At 49.2% G+C, this 19,199-nt stretch overlaps 5 protein-coding genes across 5 annotated transcripts; 3 read left to right on the plus strand and 2 right to left on the minus strand.

Annotated features, from left to right (window-relative positions):
• Positions 1-1,717: 1,717 nt before the first annotated feature.
• BCR38DRAFT_407186 (uncharacterized protein) lies at positions 1,718-2,895 on the plus strand (the record flags this gene model as incomplete). The annotated part of the gene is made up of 3 exons (XM_040858138.1): positions 1,718-1,963; positions 2,090-2,354; positions 2,450-2,895. 3 exons carry the CDS (start codon positions 1,718-1,720, stop codon positions 2,893-2,895), a joined length of 957 nt encoding a protein of 318 aa, XP_040717807.1.
• A 2,501-nt stretch (positions 2,896-5,396) lies between these two features.
• Positions 5,397-6,907, plus strand: BCR38DRAFT_337950 (S-adenosyl-L-methionine-dependent methyltransferase; the record flags this gene model as incomplete). Its single annotated transcript, XM_040855574.1, has 6 exons — positions 5,397-5,648; positions 5,699-5,840; positions 5,922-6,207; positions 6,262-6,362; positions 6,472-6,700; positions 6,751-6,907. 6 exons carry the CDS (start codon positions 5,397-5,399, stop codon positions 6,905-6,907), a joined length of 1,167 nt encoding a protein of 388 aa, XP_040717808.1.
• A 1,228-nt stretch (positions 6,908-8,135) lies between these two features.
• Positions 8,136-11,405, plus strand: BCR38DRAFT_387582 (vacuolar import and degradation protein). Its single transcript, XM_040857513.1, has 2 exons — positions 8,136-8,391; positions 8,543-11,405. Exons 1-2 carry the CDS (start codon positions 8,373-8,375, stop codon positions 11,044-11,046), a joined length of 2,523 nt encoding a protein of 840 aa, XP_040717809.1. The 5' UTR covers positions 8,136-8,372; the 3' UTR covers positions 11,047-11,405.
• A 1,318-nt stretch (positions 11,406-12,723) lies between these two features.
• Positions 12,724-15,065, minus strand: BCR38DRAFT_456024 (trehalose-6-phosphate synthase; the record flags this gene model as incomplete). The annotated part of the gene is made up of 2 exons (XM_040861863.1): positions 12,724-12,798; positions 13,581-15,065. The coding sequence occupies 2 exons, from the start codon at positions 15,063-15,065 to the stop codon at positions 12,724-12,726; spliced, it is 1,560 nt and encodes a 519-aa protein (XP_040717810.1).
• Positions 15,066-16,391: 1,326 nt separating this feature from the next.
• BCR38DRAFT_472659 (alcohol dehydrogenase) lies at positions 16,392-17,782 on the minus strand. Its single transcript, XM_040862921.1, has 3 exons — positions 17,699-17,782; positions 16,665-17,645; positions 16,392-16,617 (listed from the first exon to the last, which is right to left on the minus strand). Exons 1-3 carry the CDS (start codon positions 17,735-17,737, stop codon positions 16,558-16,560), a joined length of 1,080 nt encoding a protein of 359 aa, XP_040717811.1. The 5' UTR covers positions 17,738-17,782; the 3' UTR covers positions 16,392-16,557.
• Positions 17,783-19,199: the final 1,417 nt, after the last annotated feature.

A 19,199-nucleotide genomic window follows, 5' to 3' on the forward strand; every position in this document is an offset into this window, starting at 1 on the left:
AAGTTGTCCAAGCTGAAGAACATGGACCAACTGTCATATTGACGGCCGACTTGCGAAAGATGGTGATTTATCGTGGTCCTGCAACATTATTAGTAGCCATCCCTAGTTATTATCACGTACAGGGGGGGATCAGCTTACCGGTTCGAATAAAACCACCATGTTACCCATGCATCTAGGCCAATTATTTATAGCACACATTCTTCGCAGATTGATAAGCTGTGTAAAATCGGCCCGGTTTCTTCGCAATAGGACCGGGACACTTTCTGCACTTGTGGAATGCCAGACGGTAGACCCCAATGCTAACGATTAAACTGGCGTGGAAGGCAATTTCAATAATAAAGGATTTGATACAGGCCTGAGCCAGAGAGCAGGTACCGATTACCAAGAATAAGTACACCAATATCAAGAACGATGTGAAAGAGACAGACAAAAAGTGGAAAATAACCTGTTCGAATTCAATATTGTGAACTGAAAATTGAAGTACGACAGCCAACAAACCCACTGCTCCCACCAAGGAAGCAGCATTGGCTTGGGCGTTGTTCTGGAGATGATGCAGTACGGACGCCATTGCAGAGCGAGATGAAGATGAAAACCCAAAGTGCTGTTCGGGTATGAGCACAAGAGATGCAGGTATGTATTCATATCCAACCCTAGTCACTGCATGAAGTCTACCAATCTCCCTTACATAACACTATGCAGAAAACTTGCTTGGTCGATTGTAGAGACTCCAGCCAGCGCCCGGAATTTAGCTATCTCTTCCCCACATCTACCGCCAGACCGCCTGATCTGTCGTAGTATTGATAGGTTACTATGGTATGTGGAGTTTGCAACCGCCTGATGCCTAGTTAACGGGAACAAGGGCCCATTCTGTGGTGGTGCTATGGAATCCTTGCATGATCTGCTTTAGTGCTCCACTCGAGACTTCCGTGCGAACCGTTGAACTGAATTAACCATCATCAGAATCTCAGGAAGCAATGCAATTTGGCTCTCAGTGTCGTAAATCACGAAGAGAATGTGTAGAGGCTACACCTACCGGGCAGCCGAAAGTGCGGAACATACACGATTGCTCCCCTGAGATATGATTTAACGACTCGACTTATGTGACCATAACAGCGCTAGGGTTGTCTTTTGAGTTTCAGTGAATGTACCGCGCCGAGCCAGCGGACCCTTGAAGTCACCAACAGCAATGTGCACTAGTGCCGCTGTGTCGCATCAATGGAATAGTTTGCAAGCGAGGTAGCGGCGCAGTGCGTCCAGGGCTGTTAGTTCAATTTTATTGTGGCCTAGCATGATGTGCGACTTCAATAATCACCTGATCGTTGACGTTCCGATCAGTGTGAAGGTATAAGAGAACGAAGACCACACGTGAGATCAGTTACTATATACAAGAATAAGGCCCTAGAGGCATGAGAACCAGTTCCATACTACTTCCAGCCGTCGACTGTAGTAAATAGCCAACCAAGCCAAGTTTGGAAACTAGGATGCTGGATAGTTCTCGGGCAGCTTCATGATTGAGGACTAGCGCAGAACCCGAGGGTCTGGTTCAGTGGAGCTATCATGCTTCTCGATTTCTCGCGAACCCACTCACACCTGCAACATTTCTTACATACCGTGAAAATTCAGACATTTACCATGAGATTGTAAATATCCTTGTCAAGGGTTAGCGAGAAGTGCTCCCAAAAAAGTTTGCTCGAAGAGGGCTCAAAAGAGATGGGCCATGATTGATAGATATCACTTGATCTTGCTCCTAGCTAAAGTTTTGGTTCCACGATTCTTTTCCCATCCCGGTTTTGAATCTGGTTCCCAGGATGACGAACAAGAACTGCTCGACACGGAAGATAATTTCTCAAAGGCCGTGGAAGAGTTGCGCGACGAGACCCGTTATCTCACAGTTGCGAAAACCCAACGCAACTTCCGCTCGAGAATAGCTATTGTGGCTCATAAGACCCGCGTGCTGTTGCAGGTCTGTAGTTGGACAACAGCGGTACAAATACAACAGGAGGAGGGATACGACCGTCTTAGCGATGATCTTCAAAGTTCCATCAAATGATATTGAGGGAGAAACAAGACTCTCAGCATTGCTCAGCAGGAATCAGCGGAAATCAAGCATCATACCGCATCCGAATCCGCCCAAACGAGGACAGAAAAGTTTTTGCTGACGAAGGAGATCGAAGACCTTGACGTCGATTCCGCCGATCAACAGAGCAAGCAACGGCTATTTCCAAACCTCAAGTACGAGGGCATGAATGATTGCATGAACTTGATTCCATACTCACACTATCGCATTTTTGATGGGGATATCAAGAATTTTGCTGCTGGGAGTGATACCGACGAAAATGGTGACGAAAGCGACGGTTCATAGGACGATTTCGGAGAGTGGCTTTGCTCCAATGGAAAATCGTACTTCATCAGCGGAAACCCTAGTTCCGGCAAAAGCACGCTGATGAAGTTCATCACCGAGCACAACCAGATGAGGACTGCACTACAAACATGATTTCCAAATGCTCGTATACTGGCCAATTATCTCTGATCCCCAGGATCTTGAACACAGCGCAGCATCAAGGGCCTCTTATGTTGCCTTCTCCATCAAATCTTCATCTACGACCCAACATCCATGACGAAACTCTGTCAGCGCAACTAATCCTTGTATGGAAAGACTATGATTCTAATGGGAGTGATGTAGAACTCGAAACGACTCTTACGGAGGCCCTTGATACTACGCCAAGCTTCTTCTGTCTCTTCATTGATGGCCTCGACGAAGTTTCACAAGAATATAAAGCATTTAGATTGTTGCAACGAATGGATACGCCGAGGAGCGTCCCCAATGCCAAGCTCTGCGTTTCAGGTTGCCCCGAGCCGGCTATCAGACGAACCTCGAGAGATCCCCGAATCTGAAATTGCGAGACTTTACAGGAGAAGAAATTCGGCTATCCACAAAAGACTTTCTGAGGTCAGCCATGTTGAGCAGAGAGGACTGACATGAGCATCTGAAATCGATCGTAGCTAGCCTGATCCGAAAGTCCGGGGTTTCCCTCGGGGTCTATTTTACGATGAGGAGCCTCAGAATAGGCACCGAGAACGACGATACGCAGTCAGAGCTCATGGAATATCTGTATTCCTCCTCCGACGACTTAAACAAGCTTTATAAGGACACGTGGAATCGCATCAACGAGGACAAACTAATCTATCGAAGCGATGTGTCCAAAATGATCAATATCATCTTGTGCGCTCGGAATATTAGGACAGACCATTCGGGCGAAAATAGATCACAAAACACCACAGCACGTCGAGTTTCGAGCTTGCGGTTGTTCCTCATGCAGGGCGTTAATCAACAGCACGCTCTCGGATTGACTCACATACGCGCTTGTTCCCATGCGCAAGACTATGTATCAAGAAGGATTTTTGCACTTTCTAGGGCTTACGCGCATATTTGCCCCGGTGGACTGCGGCTCATTGTCGTATCGCAGACGCGAACGGGCATTTCCTGCTTTGTTGGCTGCTGTTGTATACGAGCAACACACCCGTCAACTCTCAATGGAACATCCAGATTCTGCGTGCCATTCAATACATACAACAGGACTGCGCATCGTCCAAAAGAATTGCCAGCTTGTCGGAGAACTACTGCGTCTCGGAGCGCAAGCTAACGCGAGACGGGTCTGTCCGCTCGCCGACCATTGCATTAGTAGAGAAATGGGTCTGGTTGAGTCTCCGTTTTCGTTGCATCTTGATGTATGTTGAAACAGAAATGTGCTCCTTGCCCCATCTTCATGATCACTCTGGAAAGTGGAGTCGTGGTAAGGTAGGTACCTGAAAACTGGATTCTAACCCTGGAAGAATTTCATCAGACCATAAAAGCGTTCGTGGCAAGCGGTGGGGATCTGACAGATCGAATCTGCTAGACAAATCGATTGATCACCTATTAGACCGAATGCGAACCCAAGACGGAGCTCAAATATCATTCTTGGCTAGTAACCGAGTATGCCGGGTTTCCTGCTACACTGCCCGTCTGGATAGCAAATGGCGGCCACAGGCCGGAACCTGAAATCAAAACTTCAGACTCAGGATCTCTAAGCTCAAGCCTGAGTATTATGGCCAGAATTGCGATAGAATTCTTCGACAACGTCATAGGACCGGACGTTTAAGTTGCACCAGCAGGCAGTTCAGTCACAGCAACCCGGCCAAACTTGGCCTAAATTGACCTGCTACGTATCTTGTCTAGTGCAATTGCCCAGATAAGTCGCTTTTAATGTCGATCGATCTGATTGGAATACGATGGCATGTCTTTGCCTAATGATACTAGAACGCCGACTCAGTGACCAGAGCTATGACAAGAGGAGATCTGACTGAAAGGCATCCTTGGAACTCTTCGGAAAGGCATGGTAGCAGGAACCTGCAGTGCGCAGTGCAATGGTAGGCAGAGGGCGTGGTGCAGTTATGATGAATAACTGAAAAAAGGGAAGACTTGGTATTGTTAGTAGTTACTATGTGTTCTCGCACTTCAGACGGTATTCTCAATGAAATGAACGCTCTCAAGCCAATACTACCCAGTTGAGTACCAGCGAAAATTCTGAAAATATAGACAAATACTATTGGACTAAATAACCGTCAAAAGAAGAGGGATCCACTCGTTGCAGAATATGATCATATTGGTAGTTATGAGATCTGACGATACTACCATCACGTCCAACGCCCAGACAATTTTCTCAGTTTTGACATATGTGCCGACGTACCCCGACGTTTCACAACAGGACTACTAACACCACGCTGCGATCGGGGTACTGAACCCGGGTGAGTGCTACTGCAGAGTCCGACCAGGGTTGTAGGCAGTTGGCGGTTAAACTAAATGACAAGTAGAACTGGGCCGCCCAACAGCTTGCAAAAGGCTCAGAAGCCACAAAAATATATCCCTTAGGCTCTCGTTGTCCGGCTGCCAAATCTGTATTATCTTTCATCATGTGGACATGTCAGGAGATACGCAGGCTTCCTATCACGGCAGCCAGGCCACAAAGCCAAATACCGCTGCAGTGCCACAGGCCCAACAGGCACATTTTCTATACAGCGAACAATCTGAAGTTAGGCTAGGACCCAGTCTCGCGATGCAGCCAATTCAGAATCAGTTCCTAAAAAGCGATAATGAGCCCCGGGAGAGTGGCACGGGCACAGGTTTCCACCAACAGTACAACCAATTCTTACCCCAGCATGAACGTACAGGCTGGGTGCCAAACTCGCATCCAGAACAACGACAATTTCCGCAATCTAACAACACGGCTTGGGGTTCATATGCCCAAGGACGCTCACAACAACAATACACCCAGTGTCCCGCCCCTCAGGGTCGTGCTCCGTACATGGAGGATCTGGGCTGGACAGCGGCGCCATACACAGAAGAGCATATCACTATGCACGGCTCCCGAATACCTCCGCCGCAGAAGGGTTTCCCATCTCATTCCACAACTCTTCCGTCCACCTTGTTGTCCGAGATCAATGTGAATGCGCCGGCCGTCTACCATGATTTCACCTACTTGGCCGATGAGTTGGTCAATAGAACTCCAACAGGGGCATCGGTCGCAGAGCCGGACTCAGTCATCGGAGAATCTGGGAGATTGTACCATGGGTATAAAGAGGGGAAGTATTTCTTCCCGAACGACGCAGTAAGGTCCCACTCAACCCCTAACGGTCAACTTACTGAGTAGTATTCAAGGCGGAACAAGACCGTTTGGACTTCCAACACACATCTATCACGTTGCTCTTAGACGGAAAGTTGACTTGGGCTCCCATGACCAAAGCTCCTAAATACGTTATGGATGTCGCCACAGGCACTGGAATATGGGCGATAGAATTCGGTTAGTATCTTAATCAGACCCATGCGCTTATCCAAGATAGGCTCCGTTCATTGAGGTTAACGTGTAAATTTCATCGATCAGCCAACCAAAACCCGAGCTCGCAGGTAGTTGGGACGGATCTAAGCAAGATCCAACCGGAAAACGCTCCCGCTAACTGCACATTCGAAAAGGAGGACTCGGAAGAAGAATGGCTCTACAGCCACAAGTTCGATTACGTCCATCTTCGCGCTGTGTTCTCTTGCTTTGATAACCCCAAAATGGTTATGAGGCATGCCTTCCAGAATCTTAACCCCGGGGGCTGGATCGAGTACCACGACGGGTGTCCCACAATCCAGGGTCTCAATGGCTGTCTGAAAGGCGAGTACCTGTAGTGTTTATTATCGAGTATTGGTTCGATGAGCTAACTGTCTTCAGGTACCAGTCTGCAGAGGTGGTCTAAACTTATCCAAGAGGGAGCAAAGGCGCTTGGACGAGATATAGACGTGGTCAAACACTACAAACGATGGCTCATTGAGACTGGATGTAAGTAGTAACACGAGCATTCCTTTGTGGCAAAATGTATCCCAAACCCGAACCAAACTTCAAAGCGGGATAAATAGCCTGAACTCAATAACTGACATGTTTGATGCAGTTGTGGATGTCGAAGAAAAGAAGCTCATGTGGCCACTCAACCCTTGGCCAAGAGGCCGAAACCTCAACATGGTCGGGCGCTACCAGCAAATCAACTTTTCCGAAGCTGTCCGACCTGTCGGCTGGAAATTATTACGCGGTGCTGGTTTATCCCCAGAAGAAGTTGAGAAATTGACTTCTGAAGCCAAAAGAGAAATTCCAGACCAACGAATCAGAGCCTTCATCTCCTTGTAAGTTTTGGCCTAGCTATTACGAGTTTTTGCTTATGACTTGCCCCCAGTTACGTCGTGTATGGACGGAAGCCATTTGAGGGAGAACGGAAAGGACCGGTATTTGGAGAGGAGGACAGGGAGCCAAAATTGGATGATAATGATGATGCAGTTGATGACCCCTTCACGGCGAAGGTTGAGGAATACTGGAACAGAGATCAGATATAGTTACAGCCCGGTATTCTTGGAAATTTGAAGCAGTCACAACAAAGCCGCGGCGTAGAAACTGGTTCTCTACTGGTTCTGAAGACTATACGTATCTCTCAGTATAAATAGATGGAATTTTGCTTATCTACCCGAAAATAAAAATGCGCATGACTGTAACAGAGGCACAACATGCCATAATTTCTTGATTTTGGATGTACATGGATGATAGAATATTGAAGTGAGGATGCTTAGTTGTGATTCCGATATCCTGCTAGTATCCCCCGAAGTAGTGAAACATTTTTAATAGTTACTCGATTCTATATAGTCGGCAAGCACTTTTACTTTTACAAGTGGTATGTTCAAGTCAACGAAATCTGTCAAAAATGACGGGTCACATGGTATTGGAGCATAGAAGCACCATATCGTTAGTTCTAGCTTTGTCTAGACTGTTGTTTGATATTAAATGTGGGATTGAGCACCACAGTGATTCCTAAGGTTGAAAGGCGCTTTATGCTTAGAATAAAAGCGCTTTGTGCTTCAGGATAAAGGCGGGATAGAGGTAGCCTAGTAAGGCTGGACCCTTCAGATTACTTAAAGGCAATGCACACAGCCAACAGAACAGATAGAGGGAATCGAGCATGGAAAAAACGGTGACCTAACCTTAAACACCAAATTATTCTTTTCATATAACCGTCATATCACGGTCATACTGCAAGATACGTGAATATCTAACAAAATCTTCTGTTTTAGGAGAGCAGCTCGGGTATGCTGCGCCGTACGTTAGTAGGCGATGTAACAAACTGCATACCTATGGTAGAATAACATGGAATAATCCGGTACTCCAGTTCCTCCTTACATTATGATAGCTTGCAATATTGGAATAGCGGGATATCCTAGGTGCGCTATCAAGCAGACAGCATATCTCGAGGAAATTCTGTCATCACAGTGTCACTTTAAAGTTGCTCGCCCAAGCATTGCAACTGACGTCATTTCATTAAAGCGCGAACCCCATGCAAGAAGGTCAGACTTATCGCCAAAGGCGGCCAACGTTTAATATTCCTGTCCATGATAAGAAGAGGGTTACAAATCGCAATCACCTTGATTGCGGTTGGTCCAGAGATTGTCTTGTTCAGGTTGTTGGATGTCACATTTTACAACCAACGTCCGATACCCCGCTGTGGCGTTGAGCTATGCTATGCACTGCCACATATTTGATATTCGCCACATCTCACCCCACCATCTGGATCAACCTTAAAGATTGGATGGAAATGTGATTGTGATCCCAGGTTTTGACGCATTCCCTCGGCTGAACTTCCCTCTAGCAAGATACAGACTGTGGCGTCGACCGCGTCGTGGGTTAGCTGTCTCTCTTCTGCATGCGGAACCACTTCTGGGGTAATCCTTTGAGAGGGCAGCTTCAATACCGAATCCCAACTCACCGCCGCAACCCTCGTCAAGATTTGCCAGCGCCCATCACTCCGACAATATGTTTGTCCTAAAAAATGGTAAGTCAGCATGCCCTTCACCCTTGATGCCATGAAGCTTGCCTGCCCTGGACGCTATGCAAGCACCGAAGCGCCAACACAGAGACCATCACGGCTGACATCACTGGGTAACCCGCTTTCGGATGACCCTTGCTAACAAGGTGTTTCACAGTCGGCAAGCTTATTTTTGGCAACAACAGCCAGGAGTCTGTGATAGAACTGCCCCAAGGACAGCTTTACCTCGTCCGACCCCTCTCGCCAAAAGGCTACTCCGAACTCATCTTCAAGGACGCGACTGCCCGAATTCGACGGACCGGTCAGGACTTCCAATATCAACTGGTTGTTCAGCGAGTTTACGAGGAAGGTGAGGCTGAGTTGTTGGCCGAGGAGGAAGGTGAGGACGCCGAAATCGATGCTCTTGCCGTCGAGCGCGACGAGAAGACGTTCCTTCTAGACGAATCCCTGCACTTCCGAGTCGAGAGCAGAGAAAATTCTCAACAAATACTTGCGTGGCGAGATTTGAGTGGCGACGTTGGCGACGTTTACGAATTCGTCTGCGATTCCCGAGTCCAGTCTATGAGCGTTGAAGCCTTCGAGCGCATCGCCAAACAGTGCCAGTACGAGCGCAAATATCGCAAGCCACACACCACAGCCTCCGAGGCTGATCTTCAACAGTTCGAATTCGACGACGAACAACCCATCCCCGACGCAAGTCCGATTCACAGCCCAACTCTTGCCCGGTCCATCGACGGCTCCGACGAAATGTTCTCCAAGAACGCCGCCAATATGAGTGCGAAGCGAGGGCCTGTTTCAACCCCTCCAAGGGCTCCAGCAGCACAGATGAAGCCCAAGAGCACTCCAGCGCAGAAGCAGGAGAGGGAGGTCAAGGCTCCTACTAAAGATATGGGTCCTCCAAAAGCCTCGGAACAACCTGAACCCCAAGAGATTTTGTCCATGGAACTTGGAGAACTGCATTTCTTCGACTTCCCTTCAGGCGCATTTGTGCTCCAAGACTCTTCGGTCACGGCACAAGTCTCCGATATTGGCAATTGGCACTACTGGTTGCATGTCGCCAGCAAAGACCGAGAGTGGCTTGGCATTCCCGTCATTGCCGACATCAACCCGGTCTTCAACTTCGAATTTCTTTCCTTCATCTTCAACCAGTTTACTGAAGATGGCTCTGCCTACTCGTGGCTGCTGCGTTTCAAGGACCAGCCCACCTTGGAACGGTTCCAGGAAGGCTTGATGCGCGCGCTCTGGGAGCAGCTGAACGAGGTCAAGTGGACAAAGGTCAAGGACAAGGAGCGGGAATATGTCCTCGAAGCATTTGAGGATCTGAAAATGGACGATGTGCCCGAGGACCAGGAGGACGAGGAGGATGAGGAAGAAGAAGCAGAAGAAGAAGAAGCCGAGTATGAGGACGCCGAAGAGGACCACGATGACGCCCCCCAAAGCGAACATTACGACAGCGACGAGGAGCAAGATGACTTTGAAACCCAACCTGGCGATGGTGCAGTCAACAAATCGATTGCTGTTGGCTATAAGCATGATCGGTCGTTTGTTGTCCGTGGATCTAAGATTGGTGTCTTCAAGCACACACCGAACAATCATCTCGAGTTCTCCACCAACATCGCCAAAGTCGAGACCCCCCAGGGTAAACTGTTCAGCCCCAAGAAAGTTATGCTGCACAATGAGGATCGAAATCTGGTTTTGCAGAATGATACTGATCCCAACAAGCTGTATCGTATGGATCTTGAGTACGGCAAGGTGGTTGACGAGTGGAATGTGCACGACGATATCCCGGTCGTCAGCTTCGCGCCCGAGAACAAGTTCGCTCAGATGACCCATGAGCCGACCTTCCTCGGAATCAGCCACAATTCGCTCTTCCGCGTTGATCCTCGATTGTCTGGCAACAAGCTCGTCGATACGCAATTGAAGCAGTACGCTTCCAAGAACGACTTCAGTGCTATTTCGACCACCGAGAAGGGTTACGTGGCTGTCGCATCCAACAAGGGTGATATTCGCCTCTTCGACCGTCTTGGTATCAACGCGAAGACCCACATTCCTGCCCTTGGCGAGCCCATCATTGGTCTCGACGTATCGGCCGACGGTCGCTGGGTCCTAGCCACGTGCCGCACATACCTCCTCCTCATTGATGCGCAACAGAAATCCGGCAAGAACGAGGGCAAACTCGGATTCGAGAGATCTTTCGCAGCCGACGCCAAGCCGCAACCACGTCGTCTGGCGCTGACACCCGAGCACGTAGCCCAATTTTCTTACGAGACGGGGAAGCCAGTCTCTCTCACACCCGCCCGCTTCAATATCAGTCAACAGAGTGAGGAGACGTCCATCATCTCGGCTACGGGTCCGTATGTTGTCGACTGGAGCTTGAAGAAGATCTTGCGTGGTGCGAAAGCACCGTATATCATCAAGCGGTATGCCGACGATGTGAAGGCCGATGACTTCAAGTTTGGTACCGATGAGAATGTCATTTTGGCACTGCCAAACGAGGTCAGCATGGTCAGCAAGGGTCAGATGAAGCGGCCGACCAGGGAAAGTATTGCTGGGGTTGCTGCCCGCCTAAGCACGCCTCGACGCAGTTCAGGCCGCGTAGGCACGCGGGAGAGCGGCCGGTACAAGCTTGGCAAGGATGATGTGGTCAACTCGCCATACTAAACGGAGATTCAAGGAGATGGTCCTTTCAATTTACGAGATCACGGCCTAGAAGGGCAGACATGCAGCACTGCAGAGGCTTGATTTTGGTTCTCATGGCAGTAGGCTTCTAGATTCAATTCTAGGCGTCTGCTACCAGGATGTGATTCCCCGGCGTTCAGGACAAAGCATGGAGTAATTCGTGAATGGTTGCTGGTGGAGGTGGCAATGCAGGACAGAATGAGACTGGACAGTCGTTTGTTTGGCTTAGACACAATCGCTTGTCTTGGCTTGTCGTAGCTCTGGGGTTTTTTCTGTTGTCAATTTGATGTAAATTCTACTCAATTAAATGGCACCTAAGGACAATAAATTCTGATTTTCAGAATCAATGATGACAATTTGCGCAGTGGTATTGTAATACTTGGCAAATGGCAGGAGACGTCCAGTTAAGGTTAGTACAGTGACCCTCGATAAGTCTGCGTACGGCTTACATTTCCACTATCAGACGACAACTGCTTGCAAAAGCTATACTCAATGAACTCAAAATCAGAGTAAGGATTGAAGGATATTAGCATACTGAGAATTATGCGGTTCATCAATTCACATGTTAATCAATGCACTTTTCAGAAAAGACTACTATTTTACCTAATGAAACGGTTCAGTTAATTTATTGGTCTAAAATATCTCTTATAGTGTCTATAAGCTTTGTAACTTTAGAATTAGTAAGCTGATATCTACGAAGATGCTACAGAATGATAAAGTAACCTCGCTGCACCTTCTCTTGCACGAGATTCCCGAGACCGATCCTCAAACCAGGGTAAACGAGTTGGGCGACGATGACAGTGTCCGAGTCATTCGTGATAACGATCAGGGACGAATCATCGTATTAAAATTGGCATAGCTAACAGAGTAGGTTATATATACTAAGGCTCTGAACATTAACGACAAGTCGTTCGTTTTACGACGAAGCCTCTCGAGCCAAGATCTCGAACGTAAAAGCCCATCGGGATTGGAGCAGAGTCCATCGAAACTCAAAATAACTCATGGCCAAAGATTCTGCTTGACCAAACCGATAATTACGGCCCACAGGTGGAAAAGGCTGTAGAGAGCAAGCCTCCGATCCTAGCAAGAATGTTTTCTACAAACTCAGAGCAAAGCAGGGGAAGATTGCTAGCTGAACATGGCTTCACAGAAGCGCAAGAACGCACGGGAAGTTGCGAGTAATATGCCAGAGTATCCCGAAATGGAGCTAGCTCTAAGCAAATATATTGATGAGACTTTAACGTTTTGTTAAAACAGCACCATCGCTATGCAGAAACTGCTGACGATTGATCCACCACCGGCGGTGATCTCTGTCAACCGCAACTTGACAGTAAGATCAGATACGAGCTCTATGCTTGTGCCATCACCCGGGGGGCAACGCCATGGAGCACCTCGGGAGCGACTTCGACCGAACTAGGTTCATAATTCCAACCCAGCACGAAAGCTACAAAGAAAATGCCTGGAGGGCGTCGGGACGTCTACCTTATCTTCCTACTCGGGTTCCAAGACCAAGCGGGCAAAGGCACAGGATCGAAATTAAGTGCGAAGTCGGCAGACATCATGGTCTGGGAGAGCGTTGCGTCAATCCTGACACGGAAGCGAGTGACGAAGCGAAGGGATTTGGACCACGGCAAGATTGAAAACTGGGTTGAAAATGCACTAGTGTCTGTACACCTGTTGAGCACCCACGACCCAAGGCTTAAGCTTCTGCTCGAGAGACACTGCAGCGGGCCCCTCAGTGATAATCATGTAGCATAGAGCTATTTATATACGTTGTCTGATATGTTTTGGATGAAGCTGGACACGAGACAAGCTCTAGGCGCGCAATGGTGAATGGAGGGTTAATAAACGGCATACCAAGGGTGGAATAATATAGGATAGTACCGTATTCTAGTGTAATAGACAGGAATGACTTAGTCAGCTGGGTTGCGCTGTTTATCATGGCCCCTGCATGCCTAGCTTGCCGGTCTATTTTAACACGCGTGCAGGGAGGACTTCTAGAAGCAGATTCGGCAGTATCAGGTATGGATAAACTATGTAAGGTCAAAAAGCCTACGTACCCAAAGGTAGCGGCCGAGTAAACTGATGCCCAGTCTACCCGGCAAGGTTAAATATGTGTTGTCCCTCTCATCCCTTTGATCGTTATCGTACGTATTATCTCATGCATGTATACACATGCATTACTCGCCTCTCGCACCTGATGCAATGATGTCCTTCTCATCCTGGTGTCAATGCAAATGCTTTCAAAGCCACTGAGACTCCTCCGTCCCGCGCGCGGTTCGAGAATGCAGGTTTCTATAACGTGAAACAGACCGACGATCCACTACTCGGGATAGCGGGACCCTTTGATTGTCTCGGTCCATGGCCGTCGCCATCGCTCTTTTCCATCTGCTCGTCGGTCCCTCTTCCGCTCTTTCCTCGTTCTTGGCTCTGTCCTTGCCGTCTCGTGAGCTGCCACAGTCCTACTTTGAGCCATCTCCTTCGGCTCGGCCGGAAGCACCGATAGCGGCCTTGACACCTTCGATGGCATGATTGCCAATCTTAGTAATCATGCTGTGCTTCTCGCCCTGGTCGGCGCAGACCTTGGTCATTTCCGTGACGAAGCTCTGGCCCCACCAAGCACTGGTGTACTTGAACACATATCGCTCCAGCTTGCGGAAGTTTGCCTCGCGCATCTCCGGGGACATGGTGACGGCATCATGGATGGCGTTGGCAAGCTCTTCCGTGTTCCAGGGGTTGACGATGAGAGAGCCGTTAAGCGATTGGGCGGCGCCTGTGAACTCGGAAAGGATCATGACGCCATGGCGCTTATGCTGGGTAGCTATGTATTCGTACGACACAAGATTCATGCCATCTCGGGTCGACGAGACGAGACACACGTCCGAGACAGCATAAAGCGCGCACAACTCGTCGAAGGCGACGCTCTGGTGTAAGAAGTGGATGGGCATAAACTCGATGGTGCCGAACTTGCCGTTGATGCGACCAACCAGCTCATTCACAACGGCTCGAAGATTCTGGTACTCTTCGACGTCCTGGCGCGAAGGGACCGCTACTTGCACCAAGACGATCTTGCCAATCCATTCTGGGTGTTCGGTGAGGAAAACCTCAAGAGCATGAAGTTTTTGCGGCACTCCCTTGATGTAATCAAGACGATCGACACCAACAATGAGCTTGACGCCTTCGAACTTCCGCGATAGAGCGGCAATGCGCTCCTGAACCTTGGGCTTCTTCAGGCCCACGACGAACTTGTCGGGGTCTATACCGATGGGAAATGCCCCCACAGTGACGAATTTTCCATTGTACTCGACGCCATTGGGTGTTGTCGGCGTCTCTAGGATGCGGGAGCAGGAGCTAAGGAAGTGGCGTGCATAGTCGTAGGTGTGGAAGCCAATCAGGTCGCAGTGCAACACACCATGCAGCAGAGCCTCGCGCACTGGAAGAATGCGGTAGATCTCACTGCTGGGAAAGGGCGTATGCAGGAAGAACCCGATCTTGATGTTCTTTCGGGTGTCGCCTAACTCTTTACGTAGCATTTCGGGAAGCAACATGAGGTGGTAGTCGTGCACCCAAATAAGATCTCCGTCCTGCACATCCTTCACCACCGTCTTCGCGAATAGCAAGTTCACTTCCTTGTATGCCTCCCAAGCGCTTTCGTCGAAGGTTATCTCACCGGGGTGGTAGTGGAACAGCGGCCAGAGGATCGAGTTGGCAAAGCCATTGTAGTGTCGGTCGGCAAGGTCGTCGTCGATGAAGACGGGGTGCGCGCCATATTCTTTTTTCAATTGTTCCGTCATTGGACCAGCCTCGGCGTCAGGTACTTCGAGTCCTGGCCACCCGTACCAGAGGAAGCTGGTGGTCTTGCCGAGACCGCTGAGGCCGGTGACAAGCCCACCCGAGGACATTGAGAAGTCATACTGGCCGTCCTCTTGACGTTTGATAGTGATGGGAAGTCGATTGGATATCAGGAGCAATCTGCCTGGCGAGGCTTCTTGTTGTGGCATGGCGAATGGCAGTCGTCGAGCAAGTCGGTTGATCGTCTAGGTCGGATGATATTAAGAGATGATGGGCGGGGTAAAGTCGGCCGGGGGTTATACGTGTATATGGGTGCAAGGTATGTCCAAAAAACAGATAAGTGATGGTTATGTACAGCGCATGGTTCGATATGACCGAGGTTCACGGAGTTGGTAGCTATTCACACGGGGAAGGAAAGTCGACTGCCAGGTTCCAAATTGTTGGGTCGCAAATCAAAAATCGCAGGAAGGAGCTGCCAACGACGTAATCTTGATTGAAACAGCGGGGATCTTGCTGGGGCTATCTACAACGCTAAATTGCCTGCAGGAGTCAATGTACTCTGATGAAACTAGAAGATCAACCTAGAAAACAACGTGTCGAACGAACTTGGAGCACTATGAATTGCGTGACAAGATGAGTTAAACCTCGAATAACTGCTCTGATTGCCGCGTCTAGTTCCAGTTGTTTGTCACTCACAGTTGGGGAGACATTACACGTCTAATCGACTCGTCCGAAGTAGCAGGAATGGCAAAGTACTCCGCCAGGAACGAAAACTCCCGAAGTCTAATGAAGCATAGACCTCTCCACATGTGACGAGACATCTAGAATTTTCTTGAAGACATAACAAGACATAACAAGACAGAACCTCGACCAATATGAGATCTCCTGCGAAGGTAAGTATACAACAGGAGACCGGATGCCCAGGTATAGCTTCAAAATGGATGTCTCATGCCGTGCATTTAATGCAGTTGCAAGAATTATTTCCTTAGTAATCAAACTCTCTTGTTATGACGGAATCGGAGAGTGAGAACTGAGAATCGTCTGCAAGAGCCCCGGCAAGCTGGGGCAACCCCTCCTGTGCGCAGCCGAGCCCAATCTTTTCTTAGCAACACCGGACGAAATAGTCCTTCGGTCGTCCAATTGGTAGGTAGTTTGCTGCTTGAATGCTCCACACCCTGTCCTTCACACATACTCGTAGTTGGCAGTTGGCATATCAGAAGGAGCTGAGCAATTGGCTTTGCATGGTTGAACGACATAGACAGTAGAAACCCGGAGAGTAGTCGCGGCCTACATGCAACATTTGGTCGTTTTATCTCATTTGTTCTGACATGGCGCCCAAAGAATGGGGTGCGACTGGATTGGAGAGTATCCGTCAGAATTCAAGGTGAGACAGCCCAACCGGTAAGGCGCGGCAAGACCCGTCTTACCGAAGATCAGTGCAGTTGAAGTCACACAACATGAAAGCGACATATGTAGGCGCCAAAGTTGATTGGTTAACCGATTTGTTGTTTCATCGGCAGGGACTTAGTAAGCTTGTCTTGCTATAATCTATTTACTCGATAACGTCGAATGACAAGTGCGATCATCTTGTTGTTAGTATCCTTACTAATAACTGGAACAGTATGAGATCTCAACGAAAATTCAGTAACAATGCCGAAGCACTCACGTATATTTAGATACAGGCAAAACGACCGACCACGTCTACTCCTGTTCGTGCTCCCCGGAAAACTTTTCAAATTGAATGACGTATTTGCCAATCGTCTATCGTTGTTAGATTCATTTCATCGTGTCAGTTTGGGGTGACTCACTGATGCCACTTTGCCGGAGATATCATTTAAGTCATCAAGCGTACTCAGATGAATGGCAGGATTCACCATGCCCCTGCGAACAAACTCCAACGCCTCTAGAGTGTCCGTCCGCGTGCCGACGGCTGAACCAATCAACCTTATCCCATTATCGATCAACTGCAGCGGATGGGCGCTGATTAGTTCATCTGGTGGCGGAATGCCCACACAAACAATAGTCCCAAAGTAGGCGACCAAGTCAAACGCACTCCTATACGCCGCCCCTGATCCAGCACATACAACCACGGCCTTCGCCATGGCGCCTGAAGTGAATCCTCGTACCGTATCCTTGAGATTCGTATCCAGAGCATCGCAATAAACCTCTGCCCCCTGCTCGAGACAGAACCCCTCCTTGGTCGGCCCAACATCAATAGCAATCACTCGATATCCCATCGCCTTCGCATACTGAATCCCCAACGCCCCCACTCCCCCACCAGCGCCAGAAATGGCAGCCCATTCCCCCGGCACAGCAGCGCCCGCCTTCAACGCGCTATAAGCCGTGACCCCCGCACACAAAATTGGCGCAATGACAGGGTCTGGGATGTTTAGCTCATCAGGCAGCTTCAACACATACCGATTCGGCACAGTGCAATACTCTTGCAGCGTCCCATCGTGTTTCCGTCCCGAGTTAAGCTGCTCGACACAGCGCACCTCGCCCCCAGGGACGGCGCAGCACGGGCAATTACCGCAGATGTCCCGGAGCCAGGCGATGCCTATGCGGTCACCGACTTTGACAGTTGATGGGTCGACGCCGGAACCAATGCGCACAACCCGGCCGACGCCCTCGTGGCCTAAGATGTCGCACGTCGGGCCCACATAGCCAGCAGCCATAGCGATGTCGGTCCCGCAGATGGACGTCGCGGAGAGCTTCACTAGGATTTCCCATGGTTGGATGGAGGGGATGGGGGTTTGGCGGATTTCGAAGCGGAAGCTGCCGTTTTCGCGCTAGTGGCTTGTAAGTGTCTGGCTCGGGAACGACCTTCTTGCAGCAGACTCACTATCACGACTGCAGCCTTTTGAAGCTGTTGCAATGCCATGATGACCGATGTTCTAGACAGCCAAAGAAAGTAGAGACGATGAATCTTAAGGGTTTAAAATCTAGAAAACCCAAGGGTGGCAATTGCCAAATTGCAAGCTTTGACAACACGTGAGCGTGGCCTACAATACCGACAACCCGAGGTGTAACGCCAGTAAGCGAGTGTCTCGGGTTCGGGAGTTGCTGAAACTGCGGGGTTATTTCTAATCGACTTGAAGATTCGGTGCTTCACTGACTCGTTGGCTCGTTTCAGATGCGATGTAAACTTCGTTAAGCCATCCGAGGAGTATCAGCTACAGTGAGTATACTTTTATACAGATGCACGACGTATTTCTGCACCCTAACTTCACAGTTGCAACCACGTGTATACTCCATATTATTGGAATGAATGTGGTTAGCGTTTTATTTTTTTATAATTACGTTTAATGTCGCTAGTATCGAACTTATTAACCCAAGGTTAGAGGTTTCTAATAGGTGTTTTCAGACAAAATATTCAATAAGTGTCAGGAGTTACTCTTAATAGATGAGGTATAGTGGATAACAGAAGAGAAAAACAGTAGTAAGAAGACCAGACAGAGTGATGCGAGTGCATATGGGGTGTGAATTGTTGTATTGGGAAAGGATGCCAGGTCAGCTATTCTGGCCTGGCAGAGCTCTTTTATAGCTCTTATCTATCTTATCTATAGCTATAGGGTAACCCCCCATGGGGTCACGTATCACAGAGAAAATAGTTCTTCGATTTTCAAGTCGTTTATAATAATTCGTGTGTATTAAGGCTATAGTTCGTACTTATTAAGGTACTTCTATTATTCAAGTTGATTAATTTAATTCTACGGAGCTGGGCCCCCCCTGAGGCCCACGGTTTGCCAGATCTCCGGAGGGACGCCGGCGACACGCTTACGGCACGTACACATGATGAGAAGGCAAAATTACTAGCTGAGAGGTTCTTCCCAGACCCGTGTATAGATCTATCGGACCTCGATCGCGGCCTATTACAGACGAGACCAGAGCTGAACGTCCCTAGGGAGGTGACCACAATGGATATCGAGTCTATCATCAAAGGAACGGCTGCTCGGAAGGCTCCCGGCGACGACCTGATCCCCACTGGCCTGCTAAAGGCCTGCGGTGAACCCCTATGGGAGATCCTAGCGGATCTGGCAACAGCTAGCTTTAGGCTGGGGTACTACCCGGAGCGCTTCCGCTCAGCGAGGGTGGTTGTTATCCCTAAGCCTAATAAAACGACAGCTCAGAAGCAGACCCCTGGCGGCTGGCGCCCCATTGCCCTGCTTAGCACGGTAGGGAAGGTAATAGAGACGGCGATGAGCCAGCGTATCACCAAAGTAGCTGAGGCGGCCGGCCTACTACCAAACGGCCAAATGGGTAACCGCGCTGGGAGGTCCACCGAACTGGCAATACGTATAGTTGAGGACGTGGTCTATACGGCGTGGAGACGCGGGGGCATC

Source organism: Pseudomassariella vexata (genome assembly GCF_002105095.1).
Source record: "Pseudomassariella vexata strain CBS 129021 chromosome Unknown BCR38scaffold_4, whole genome shotgun sequence".
In the NCBI taxonomy this organism is placed as follows: Eukaryota; Fungi; Ascomycota; class Sordariomycetes; order Amphisphaeriales; family Pseudomassariaceae; genus Pseudomassariella; species Pseudomassariella vexata.

Excerpts from the sequence above, each read along its gene's own strand:
- BCR38DRAFT_472659 (XM_040862921.1), bottom strand. The coding sequence starts at position 17,737 with ATGGCATTGCAACAGCTTCAAAAGGCTGCAGTCGTGATA. Across the intron at positions 17,646-17,698 it reads AAAAGGCTGCAGTCGTGATA|CGCGAAAACGGCAGCTTCCG; the intron begins GTGAGTCTGCTG and ends ACAAGCCACTAG. Across the intron at positions 16,618-16,664 it reads TCTCCGGCAAAGTGGCATCA|ACGATTGGCAAATACGTCAT; the intron begins GTGAGTCACCCC and ends TAACAACGATAG.